This window comes from Condylura cristata, unplaced genomic scaffold (genome assembly GCF_000260355.1).
Source record: "Condylura cristata isolate star-nosed mole 26May11 unplaced genomic scaffold, ConCri1.0 scaffold00029, whole genome shotgun sequence".
Classification (NCBI taxonomy): domain Eukaryota; kingdom Metazoa; phylum Chordata; class Mammalia; order Eulipotyphla; family Talpidae; genus Condylura; species Condylura cristata.
The window spans coordinates 25116975-25130024 of record NW_004567130.1 but is presented as its reverse complement, the minus strand read 5'-3'; the positions used below and the strand labels follow the sequence as shown (position 1 = coordinate 25130024).

The following is a 13050-nucleotide window of genomic DNA, read 5'->3' as shown; positions in this document are numbered from 1 at the left end:
GTATTTCCAAATGGTTTGGTATTGGTTAGTTTCAATGACTCCTTTCCATAAATGAAATTTGTACAGGGCTGTATAAGTTTTGAGAAAAATAGGGTATTTGCACGAAAGAGGACATAGAAAAATAGATTTCTGTTGTAAAACCTTATACTTCAGTGATTTTAAACAATTGAAAGGCAATGTTCCTCTCAGCTACCCTGAACATTTATTGAAATATATAAACAAAGTGGCCTCATGTAGTTGATAGACACCCAGTCATTTTCTAGACTTCACTGGAGAAGCCATATGCAAAGAAGACCAATATTGATACATAGATAACATTAATTATCCGCCTAAATTGGTCATTCTCCCTTCACCAAATATGACTGTATCTTTACCTCTTTATGGAGTCAAAGTCAATGTTTGAGTATTATATAGTTAAAAGCTCAAGAAGCAGTGAATTGATAATATAGGGCAAGGTTTTTAGCCTTCCATTAATTAACAGGATCGTATCATTATCATTTTTGTAACTGGCCATTCAAGTGCAAAGAAAACCAGATGTATTGCAAGCAGTTGTCTTACCTTAAGTTTTCTGAGCTGAATTCTGACTCTAGAAATTTAAGGAACTGTTCTCTCCCAACAGGATCTTTTAGTGCTTCATCCATGCCAAAGCCCCATCGTTTTACCCTCTGCTGACTTGGTTCTTTGCTATAAAAGGTAAAACAATGCCAAATGTATTCCTTCTAAGATAAGCCATTACATCTCTCTTCAAAATCATATATGCCTTGAAACTTGCATTTTAAATTTATCTTTAATAAAAATATCTGATGAATGGCTTGACATGAAATTATATTGAGAAATAAATTAGACATTAAAAACTGCTTAAAGTGCTATGTGTTTCAAATAATTTTTTTTCCAGCAAGTTTTAAAGGTAAGTCCTATTATAATCATCATTTTATGGAAAAAGGCTTATAGAGCTGGCCAATTTCAGACAGTTAACAGGGGACACTATACCAGATATTCTAACACAACATAGAGCACAGTACTGTCTCCTGGTGATCTCGTGTACTGGGGACTGAGGAGCCCAGGCCCTAGCTTATGACTCTACTGTTAGTTCAATGTGTGGCCAAATTCTGGAATCATAACAATTTGGGGGTGCCAGGACTTTATTTAGCAAGGAAAAGTTCTAAAGAACTCTTGAGTGTCTAAAGACCACTAGATGGATACAAGAGAAACAAGTCTATAAAATACCATCTAGAGTAACACTGCATGGTACTATAACCTCACTTGTAAAGTGATAGGTCATGATCTTTTCATGACATTTTTCAAGACTGCTAATATAATAAAAGAAACCAGGGAGTCCTAATTATGCTAAACTTTCTTAAGAAGTCAGCCTCCTACAACATTTATGGTAAGTTTGCTTTGTTTTACAGTTAGTTATTGAGATGTCCCTATGTTGGACTTAAAATAAATGCTAAATTCCATATTTGCTTATTTGAATACATAGATACTAGTGGGTTTTCAAAGAAACTAAAACAATGACATAAGTATCAAGAAATCAACTTAGCTACCTTAAAACACTTCTCTTTATGTGCTGGTTTTTTAGAGATGAGTCTTAGTAGAAATGCAAATTACAAGATTTAAAAACTTGAAAAAGAACTTTCAGTCTAGACTAACAAATACAGCATAAAAGTAGTTTTATGATTAATTAGCTATAGAATTTTTCCTATTACACTCAAATAAATATAGCAAATGTTACCTACCTTGCTTCAAGCTCCCAGAAAGTAGTATCATCAGACAGCCATGGATTAGAAGGGTCAAGGGGTACAAGAAATGGGTCATACTCTAAATACTGTTCTGTGTAACCTAACAGACTAGAAAGAGAGAAAAGAAAAACATCTTTATCTTCTTTAAAGTAAGGTACACAGTAAAAATGTCTGACCAAGATCCTTGCTTGCTTAGAGTGAAACCCAGTAACAGAGTTAACATTTCAATAACTTAGGTGCATCAAGCTCTTGTGCTTCATGGGAGATAAAGAAATACACGTCTCTCCATTCCTAAGACATATGAGTCAAAATCTTTCCATTAAAATGAAATAAAGTGGAAAAAGTTTATATGTATGCTAAAAAAGGGCTGGGCACAGGAAAGAGGCTTTACAGTGCCCCAAAGTGAGGACCGTGAATGCCATTAAAATAGATTTAAACAAACAAAAGCAAAGTATCTAGTTCTGGGTTTAATTCAGCTTCTACAGTCACGAATGGAATGGTGTAAAGGTTAAGATGAATTTTCAGAAAGGCGACAAATGCCAACCTAGGAAATTGAAAGTTTCATTTCCTCTAGCAGGAAGGAAAACAATCCAGCACCTTGAAACTGGTGCTGTCCTACTTCACTGTACATAATTAGATTTCTATATGTTTAAACAACAGTGACATTCTGCCATTTAAATTATAAGTTTAGGTCTATGGCCACATGTTATGTGGCTACAGGGAAGGAAATAACATTTCTTAAAGATTCTAAATCCTGATCCCTACCCTCCTCACAATTTTACCATTCTAATGATTTTTTTAAAAATTTACGTGAACATATTGAAATACCTACCTATCCGCAACTTTTGACATTTTTAACCGATGTCTATCTAACTGTATTTGCCAATATTTTATCTGAAAAGAAATTTAAAGAAATAGTTACATAGATAATGACATTATCACAATTTTACTGTAAATTCCAATGGATTAGGATTCTAAAAGAGAATACATATGCTAACTCAGTAAAGTGTCAAATTCTGCACAAAAATGAAACCAGAGCAACCTGAAAGAGTTAAAAAGATTTACAAAGAACTCATGTAACTCACAAGAAAAAAATTACTAGTCATTTCATAAAACGAGAATATCTAAATAGGGACTTCTCCAAAGAAAACATAGATGATCAGCAGGCAATGAAAAATGCTCACCTCCCTTGCCCTCACGGAATGTGTGAACCAAAACCACAATGAGATACCAACTCACACCAGTGAGAAGGGCCCAGATCAAAAAGACCAGAAACGAGCGTTGGCGAGGATGGAGAGAGAGAGGAGCCCTGACACTGCAGGTGGGAATGCAGACCGGCCAGCCCTGTGGAAGGCAGACTGGAGGTTTTTCAGAATACTAGAAGTTTCTACTATCTGAAGACACAAAAATACTGAAGTGAAAGGGGTGTGTGCTTTCTTGCGTTCACTGCAGTACTATTCACATAGGTTATTTCCATAGCTTAGCTGCTCCAGGTTATGGAAATAACCTAAGGCCCAAAGGCAGATGCATTGGGAAGATGTGGACTATAAATAGATGTTGTTACATAAATGTATAATAAATATACATATGTATGAAAAAGACGCTTTTTCCATTTGAGACAACATGCATGGAGGGAGGGAATTATGCTAAGTAAAATAAGGACAGCAAATACTAGACCCTGTCACTTCTAATTGGAATACAGAGATAAAACCAATTAAAAAAAACCCAAAATCTATCTACAGAACTGAGGCCAAGGGAAAGGGAGGAGTGTGGAGAGGAGAAGCTACAGTGTGAGGGATCAAAATGGCTCTGGTGGAGGACTGTGGTGTTGCTATGGTGTGGTAAGAGCACTTAACGGGCGGGGGGATACTTTGACCATCGTAAGCTAAGTGTTACCTCAACAAAAATAAATAAAAGCATTAACAGAAAAATAAAAACTGTGAATATTATATAAATTTTGGAAAAGCAGTAACACAGCGCAACTTAATTTTTTCAATGGTAAAGAGGTATAACCAAATGAGAAAATTTCCTTCAAATATTAAATTCAGAAAATAAATGTAATGCTATTATCATTTCAAAATTAGTCCTACGTCCTAATACTAACAAAGCATCGGTAAGCGTTTTGAGGAAAAGTGGTATTAAATTTGAATTTCAAAGGCTCACATGGGTAGGAGCTCATGGAAAATTCAATTTAAAACTCTGAGTTACTTATCCTTATGGTGATCATAAGCTAGAAATGTTTGTTATGACACCATTATAACAGCATTACAACAAAATATTATCAAGAAAGAGTCAAAAGGTTGGGAAAGCCCTCTATCTTAATCAAGATTTAAATATTATTTGACATAGCAAACACTAGAGTTACATGGAGTTAATACTAATGATCAAGTGGTGAAAAAGTACACTATCGTTGGTAAGGAAAATCCTCAGGAGGGTTTACTGTGATCCATACTGTAAAGACAAGTGAAGATCACGTCATGTGAACCTGAAAAACACATGACTCAATGACCCTCACCACTCACCACTTGTTTCTCATTCTTAAAGACAACTCTTGATAATGGAGGCACAGATGAATCAATATACATGACTTTTAAAAAGTGCTTGAGGATAGATATTTTCAGGAATTAAACAACAAAGAGTTTTGAGAGCTGCATCTCTCAGTTGATGCTACTAATATTCATTCAAGTGATTACATATTTCAAGATTAAACGCCATTGTGCTTTAAATGAATATCTTCTATATGAAATAGCCAGCCATAAATTATCTTTTAAAATTCTCACTGTGAATATTCACCATCTGGTCTTCATGACTGTTACTCTCTACACCACTGAAAGTTCATTTTTTAAATTGACCCACCTGTTGCTGTAACTCATCTTCTGTTGGAGGTTTACTTTCTGGTGTGGGTGTGTGAGTAGGACTGTGACCTCTAATGTCATTTTGCAAACCATAGACAGACTATATTAAAATAAAAACAGTTGGTTAGTATAAAAGACCATTGGTAGTCAGATTTTCTAAAGGTCGGCATTTGTTATATATTCAATAATGTAGATCCAAGCTTTGTTATTTGATTACAGTTTTATCAAAATTCAAAAGGCACTGATATTATAAACATATGAATGTAAAATAAAACACCGCTCTAAAAATGTTATAAGATTACTAGAGAATAATTGATTATATACAAGAACATGGTATATGTGATAATAAAATTTAGACAAGAACAGCAGGTACTAAGTTGGGGAATGATGATATAAAACATTTAGGACACACTAATTCCAGAATCAAGCAGTTATATGAAATACAATGAGCCAAAAGAAAATAAAATATAACCATGTTTTTATCTGGGAAAAATTGAAATGCTGAGGAAAGACACTAGGTTAAGAATTCCATTGCTGGCTTGGTCTGTAAGGCTGCAATCAAGAACACGCTAGTTCCTATTTTCCCATTTCAACATTGGGTTATTTACCTCACAACACTGGACTTGCCATTTGGTCTACTGGGCATCATCACAAACATCAGTAACCCTGAAGTTTTCGCATATCTTTCTAATTTTGATTCCTAAGTATTCAATGAAAAAATAAATGAGTATCCCTACAATTTAGGATCTATCTATCTATCTGTCTATCTATAGATATAGATATGTGCATGCATGCTTGAGATCCATTGCTTATAAGTAAGATCTGGGGTCTTAATGGTACAAGAGTATGCCCTGTTGAGAATGAGACATCTTAACAAGTCAACTCAAGGGAGAGGCCAGATAACTTTTCCTCTAAGGTAAAAGTACTAATACTTTAAAGAATCCTATGGGTTCTACTAAGTATTTTTTCATTGCACATGACAAAGAAGCTTGAGGGAATCATGAAATTGCCTACAGGTTGGGGGAAAAACTTTTGCAATCAAGAGGGTAAATCCAAATGCTTAACTGAGTCAACTTTCAGGTTGATTACAGATTATCAGTAGCACTAGATTCAAATATGTTTCTTGTTCCTGATTTGTTTTCACTTGAGCCCTATAATCCCAATAAAAATATATCCCTATATATTAATTTTTGATAAGGAAAAAAGAACCTCTAAGTTTTGAATTTTCCATGGCTTGCTTACTTGAAATTCTTAAGAAGAAAATAGCTTACAGAACAAGACAGCCACCAATTTTAACCATATCTTTTTGGTCAAGGTTAAAAATAACTATAAAGATTGCAGAAAAATGGCACTTATGGTGTTAGAGAAAAATCTTAATATTTGCAGTGCCGGAAATCCAATTATGTACTTGTGGCCCATTTTAATAGCAAAGCACTTCTAAATCAGGGTGTTTTGACTTGATTAATAGCCTTTGAGTTGTCCTATTGCATAGACCAACACTTTTTGTAGATACCATCATCCAATAAATATTAAACAGATTATCCACCAAATAAAGCAATTGGACTTTCTGTGCCAATAGGCACTACTTGAAAAATGTGTAGTTGCTGCTAGCCGGGTGGGAGGAGGCTAGTGCATCCCGGACGTCTAGTGAGAAAGCTGCTCACACGCCTATTTCCTGCGTTCTGTCTGCCCTAAGTTAATTTTCCAACCTGGGACCCATCTGGAGGAGTGCTGGACTGTCAGATTTAAAAGTGACTTTAAAAGACAGTAACACGGTGTTTGTGTTCCTAAGTCGGTGTTAGTGCCTCAGGGAAACATCACCCAGGCAGATAGGATAAAGACGCTGGTGTACCTGATGCAAACTTTTCTGACTCCCCCTGATTTTGCCTTGTGGGGAGGATCTATGTGAGCAAAACTTGACATTATGCCTTGTGGGGGTGGACATATTCCTCAAAGCCTACAGAATTATACCTGTTCCAGACTTTGGTGAAGCACGTTGACTTTCATTCCTATCTATCTGTGGGGGTCAGTTGTCAGAGGAAATTTGCTTTAATATTGGCAACTACCTCACCTACCAAACACTGATCTTGTTTCAGGAGGGACGATCAGTCGTTTGGTTCTGGCTGTGGGGAACGACACGGCCCGTAGCGCTGTTGCAGTTCTGGCCTATGCAGTTGCTGGGGGGGATTCTGTCTGTGCTGTCCTGCCCTCTCATCTACACAACAGCATGGGCGGGGTGGGGCGGGGCGTAGCCACCTTGGGAGCATCACAGCTTTGATGCCCGAATGGTCCACATAAATCAGAAAGTGAGAAAGAAAAGGTTATTTTCTTCCACTAACTTGCAGTGAGAACTCACAGTTGAGGAGAACAGCAGATGACTCCGCGAGCTGTTTCTGCGATCCGCTATGGGGGGGCACCTGAATGTACCGACAGAACCCCGTTGTGCGCAGTGGCCAGAGCCCCCAACACACGTCTCAGCTCAGGCCAGGCCAGGCGAGCTGTCCCAGAGAGCCGGGGTCACTGAGGCACAATCATGGGCTTGAGTAATTTAAAGAATTGTGTTGTTTGAACCTGACATTGCCAAATTCACTGAACAGAAAGCTCAGATTATTCATGTTGCAAATAAAAAAACAAAAAGTGGAAGGATTTTTTGCCTTTGATCTCTGTCTACCTGAACTCCTTTGTTCCTGAGCATTGTGGGCCTGTGGACAGCTTTGGCATATTTTGCTTTTTCGTTTTGTTTGATGTAACTGCCTGCTGCATGCACTGGCCTACGCCAGAGGGCCCCGCACCAGGAGCATGCTGTGAACACCACACAGGTGCTTGCGTGAAGGCAGTGCACCATCTCTGACCTGAAGCAGGCCCTGTAGCTCTAGGGATGGTCGCTAACGGCGTCTGGGAACTGGGGAGGACGCTGCGCATGGCACTGTGAGAAATCTGCATGTACACACCCTTCTTAGAGCTTGTCTGCTCTGAGTTGGTTTTATAGGCCAGCACACGCCTGGAGTAGTGCCGGAAGCAGTACCATCAGAGGACCTGGTTCAGCAGACGGGATGTGCTTGAATCTGGAGGCCCAGAAGAGCAGTAACAAGTTGTGGGGCCTGACCACTGATGAACAGCTGACTTTGCTCAACTCACTATAAACAGTCCGTTTGCAGTGACACATTTGGTTGGCTTCCTTAGGTTGTTGACCCCCATCTCCGCCGAATGGCCTGCCTTTGGCATAAAGTAGAGCTTAAAGACTCAGTTCCTATCTGTGTTCTTGGTATTTGGTGGTGGCAGGCAACACAAATTCTGGAATTCAGTTATACTACTGCTAGGTGTTTTCAAATGATTATTTAAAATGTCCTTAATTCAGGGTAGCCTTGTCTTATTATTTCTTTTCACATAAATACTAAATATAACGGCTTGTGATTCTGTCACAAAGTGTTGAAAAAGGTTCTCATGGAACATCTGCAATGGAACATCTTGACGAAGACCTTTTTTCAAAACTCTTCTCTAAAACTGCTCTTCTCTCAGTAGTATCACATTTCTCAGCTCATCTCCATGTACCTTTCCTCATCTTCTGTGGACAGCTTTCCTCTGTGAAGGAGAGTGTCCTCAGCATACATTTTTCATCTTGTACGAGCCAGTCCTAACACACACAGTGCCTGCCTCTGACTTCAGTATGCTCAAGAACTAGGATGGGGTTATTTCCTGAAGAGACAGGGAATGACAGAAAACTAGACTCGAATTCCCACATTTTCTTCTAATCCAGCAACAGAGAGGAGCAGGTCGAAGATGGCAGAGTCTACCATGTGAAATAGGGATTTTGAGAAAAAATTTTTGAGCAAAATCCTCTCAACAGTTCAACTCATCACCAAGATAAGAACAACAAATATTGATTTCTTACCTTCCGTGTTTTGTGTGGGTTTCTCATCCTGGATGACTTCTTAATGTCCACTTCGGTGGTATTTACACATCCAGGCTGGAAATGAAAGGTAAAAAAGTCAGCGGTGTCTTTGGATATGAAGTTCTGATCAGTATATTAATGATCCACGCTCCAACCTTAGCACATCTTTCTAAACCACCACAGCTACTTCTATCAGCTTTGGCTAGTAATCAAACATAAAACAGTCTGTTGACTCCTATGTTTAACCATTCTTGGACAACTCCCAGGGAAACGGGAAAAATAAACTAATGGGCTTTGTATGTGAGCACTGGTGTTGATATTAGTAGCTCCTAAGCAAGACTGAGTGCAGGATGGCAAGACAGATGCGGCCTGGCCCTCGCTGGTCGCTGTAAGCAACACCTCTCGAGTGTGCTTTCTCTTTGTGAGCTGACACTGTGACTGAGTGGCTGCTTGCTTCTCAAGTTTGAAAACTACAAATCAGTTGAATCAACTCAAATTCCAGAGTCAATATTTTTTACAATGATTCATTAAATAATGTTACCGGGAGTATCTGTTTTCCATAGACAGAGTGTGCACTCAGGCAGTGGTTAAAACGAGGAAGGTGAAGGAAAGAAACTGGTAATCAATAAACCACGCTCTTCTCAGAAACCCCGACTTTTTCTTTTCCCTTAAGAAGGTGAACCCCTTTTAAACAGAGGCAATTAGAAAAGTGTAAACAGCCTGCTTGAGGTTCTTTGCAAACCTCGGGAGTTTTACTTTGCTGTATTTACTTTTATGTGGCAACAAGACAAGGAGTTGTAAGATATCGCTTGTATTTATAACTTGGAGGAGAATAGCGAATGGGGGAGTGGGGAGAGAAAACAAGAGGAGGAGCAGGGAGAAAGGAGACAGGGAGGAGAAAGAGGAGGGAGGGGGATAAAGGGGAAATGCAGGAAAAATAACATCAAGCAGAAAAGAAAAGAGATAAAAAATATATGGGCCTTAAAGCTTAAAAGATTCTAATATGTTAGAAATGTCTCAGAAGCTGTCAGAACATATGTGACTTGTTTCCTTAACTTTGAAGTTTTGGCAGAGGAAGGAGCGTCTCTGGTGTAGTAAATAGCACCACTCTGTCCGTCTCTGCTCACCTTTTTAAATTTTCCCCACAGATTTCAAAATCAACAAATCTTAACATATTATCTTTAAAAGTAATTCCAGATAAATTATGAATTTGGAAAAAAGCCTTTGTGAAGTTGGGGCAGAAGGCAAAAAAAAAAAAAAAAAAGGCATCAGCACAGCCAAGTCCTCTTTGAATAGTGAGAAGACTGGGGAATTTCCTTAAGGGACATCCACTGTATGCAGAAAGTATTTTTTAAATTATTTTTCTACATAGGTCACATATAAAAATACTAGAGATATTTACTGTACTATAGTCATTAAATAATGGATTTGGTTTGCATATCAGTATACCTCTTGACAGTGCAGGAAGAAAGCACCCTTGACTGGGGCCAACTTTCTAACTGCCCCTGAACAACTCACTCGAGCTCTCCAAACAAATCTAATAATCGGATTTAATTTTTATTTGGTTGGTCTAGATATTTATGTTTTTGGAAGGCCTCCAGTGATGCAGCCGACATTCGCCACCATTGACCTAAATGTAACTAAGAATTTATTTTGAAAATATTAAAGAAACATGTTTTAATTTCCTCTCTGATTTTCATTCTCTTACAATTGTCCACCTTTAAATCTAAATCCAATAAAATTGAAATTATTTAAGTGATTATAGATATATCAAGGGTCAAGTATGGCCAGCTACACCAGAGATTTTCTCCTATATAGTTAAAGTGTGGAAATAAACAGAAAGGAGAAGTCTCCATGATCTGAGGCAAAAGAGAAAGAAAGGTAAAAAGGGCAGAGCTCAGCAGACCCCTCATTTTTCATTTTTCTCCTCCGGGGGACAAATCCCAAAGAAAGTGGAGGGGAAGACAGGAATGCTCAGACATGAGTCAGTGAGCTGTCAATAGGCGTCTACCCTCTGTCACTACACCCGAAACAAATCCTCACAAACAGGGCTTGGCAAAAATAATGAGCCCAAGACACTGTTTCTTAAGACTTACCTGTGACAGACAAGGTTCCCAGAATCTGTGTCCTAGTAGCATAAATCATGAGCATAAATCAGTAGCATAAAACATGAAGACTAAAAGGAATATGAAAGTCTGAGGTTGGGGGAAAATGTTATGTGTGAGCAGTTTCTGCTTAGAGCAAATGTCTGGAACAGAAGTCTCACACGAGTGACAGAAGATGACATTATACCCCACGGTAACAGTACTGGAACGACCGTTTGTCTAAAGCAAAAATCAGCAAGGAGGTAGACGCAACCCTTGGATAACTGGCCCTTACTCCCAACAACATGAAATCAAAAAGAGCAAAAACTTTATATCCCAAAGTCCTACCCAAAAACAGTCTTGCAGAGGGACAGTGGCAACTGTCAGAAGAGTAGGAATGTAATCGCTTCCCTAAAAGTGGCTGAATTACCTAACAGATGATTGAAGTTATTACATTACACAGGGTATGTTTATTGAAGCCTAGCTTTCAAATGAGTTTTGGGAAAAAATGTGAAAACAATGATGAGAGAAAAAAAAATCAAGCAAAAAATCCTTTACCATTGTATCGAAAAAAGGAGTAAAATCTGGAAATAAACTGAACGACGGAGGCAAAAACATGTACAGTGGGAGCTGGAAGGCATTGTCCAGCGAAATAGAAGATGAGGAAAAAGAAATGGAGAGATGTCCCCTCAGTTTCTTTGATAATTTCCTGAAATAGTTTTCCAGCTTCTTTGTCTCTCCCTTTCCCTGGATTTCTCTGACTCTTACTTTTCCTTTCCTCACATTGTTAGATAATTCTTTAATTTTTTTCTTCATTCTTTTTTCCCTGTATCTCTCTTGGTTATTTTTATATCTGCATCTTTGAGATGACTGATACATTCTTCTATGTGGTCTGTCCCATTTTCATAAGATTTCCATCATTTTAACCTTATTCATCAATCATTTCACATCCTACAGTTCCATTTATTTTAAAGTTTACATCTTGATATTTTCTTTGTGGCTCCGTGGCTTCTTTTTCCTTTTCTTGCTCATCTCTGATCTTTTCCCCTGAATTTTCTTTATATTGATCTAATTATTTGAATTTCTTGATTATGGCAACTTTGAAAAGAATTAATGATAACTATATCTAGTCGGAAGAAAGTTCTGCAATGTCTGTGCTCTTGGGTTTGGGGGGATAGTTTTCTTTTGTGAGATACTGTTTCTCTGAGGACTTTGACAATTTGTAATTTTCTTTTTCTCCATTGTTTGATTTTGCATTGGCTTTGCTTGGCTTCGCTTTAGACAGGGCTTCTATTTTCTATTTTTTTGTGTGGGCCTTCTTTCCCTCCAGTTCTGGGCACTTGCCAGGTGGTTGGTACTGCAGCTGGTTCCTTTCTTGGAGGAGGTCTGGCTGTGTGGTTGATTGTTGTGCTGAATGGGGTCCTGGGGAGACCTGGGGAGACCTCCGTGGGTGCACTGCAACGCAGCCCTGGCTCACGGGGTCCATGGGCGACCATAAGCCCTCTAGCTACTTCTGCACACTTGCTGACGTGGCTCAGGAATCTCACTCATTCAGTGCCTGCTCCACACCCCTGGGGACATGCTGGCGCGTCCCACAGGACAGTCATTGTTGTTTCCCTTGGGGTGGGGGTGGGGGACTCATCTTCCCAGCCTCACATGGGGTTCCTTCACAACAACTGCAAGGTGTTCAGAGTCTATAAATTCAAGTGCTGTATAAACTTTGCAAGGAAACCCAACCCTAGCAAGGTGAGATGGACGAAAGCATTCAGGAAAGCAGTTGGGAAAGCACTTACAGCGATCACTCGTTTTAATTTGAAAAACAGAAGTGGACCTGTCAAATATCAGCAAGACCTATGAAGTAAAAGCACGGATGCACTGAAGAGCGTCGAAGAGACCAAACCGAAGCACCAAGCTAAGTTTATAATGAACAAGTTAAAAAAAATAAACAAGTATAGAAAGGGCATCGAAGAAGCTAACGAAACATCCACCCTGTCTGGGTCCCTCTTAGAGGTAAAGGAAAGCAGCTGGGAAATGGTGTGGAAGTTGTAACAGGAGGTGGCTGGCAGGTGTCTCTTAACACCTCACTGTAACCATTCTTGTAAGTACACTGGAAAGCCTCTTGGAGACTTAGAATTTCTAAATAATTTAGTTTTTACATCTGATCACTCAAAGAGGATTGAAATGTGCACTGCTCCCTGAAAAGCATGAGACTACGGATGCTAAGCTGCATCTCACTTCCCTGATGAACATATTTATCTAAATCATGAAAATTCTGTTTGTGACCACAGACGTGAACCGTAGACATAAACCAGTCGTGCTGTTTGAACGACGGGCGAGCAGCCATTGAGTAATAACTAATGACAAAGACTCATGGCTGGTGATGTGCAAAACTAAAATTTTCTTGAGAGTAAAATAAAGAATGGACCTCATTTTGTGCGAGTAAAATTCACTTTATATTTGAGCATCCTAACAGGACA

At 38.8% G+C, this 13050-nt stretch overlaps 1 protein-coding gene across 1 annotated transcript in view; it reads right to left on the bottom strand.

Moving 5' to 3' along the window:
* The window catches only part of RGS7 (regulator of G-protein signaling 7), a 213470-nt gene that overhangs the window by 24251 nt on the left and 176169 nt on the right, over nucleotides 1-13050 (bottom strand). Inside the window, exons 10-14 of the mRNA XM_004691057.2 lie at nucleotides 8490-8564; nucleotides 4599-4697; nucleotides 2575-2636; nucleotides 1740-1850; nucleotides 559-684 (exon numbers count right to left, since the gene is read on the bottom strand). Of these exons, the coding sequence (XP_004691114.1) occupies nucleotides 559-684; nucleotides 1740-1850; nucleotides 2575-2636; nucleotides 4599-4697; nucleotides 8490-8564 (473 nt within the window). The remainder of the gene's footprint in view (nucleotides 1-558; nucleotides 685-1739; nucleotides 1851-2574; nucleotides 2637-4598; nucleotides 4698-8489; nucleotides 8565-13050) is intronic.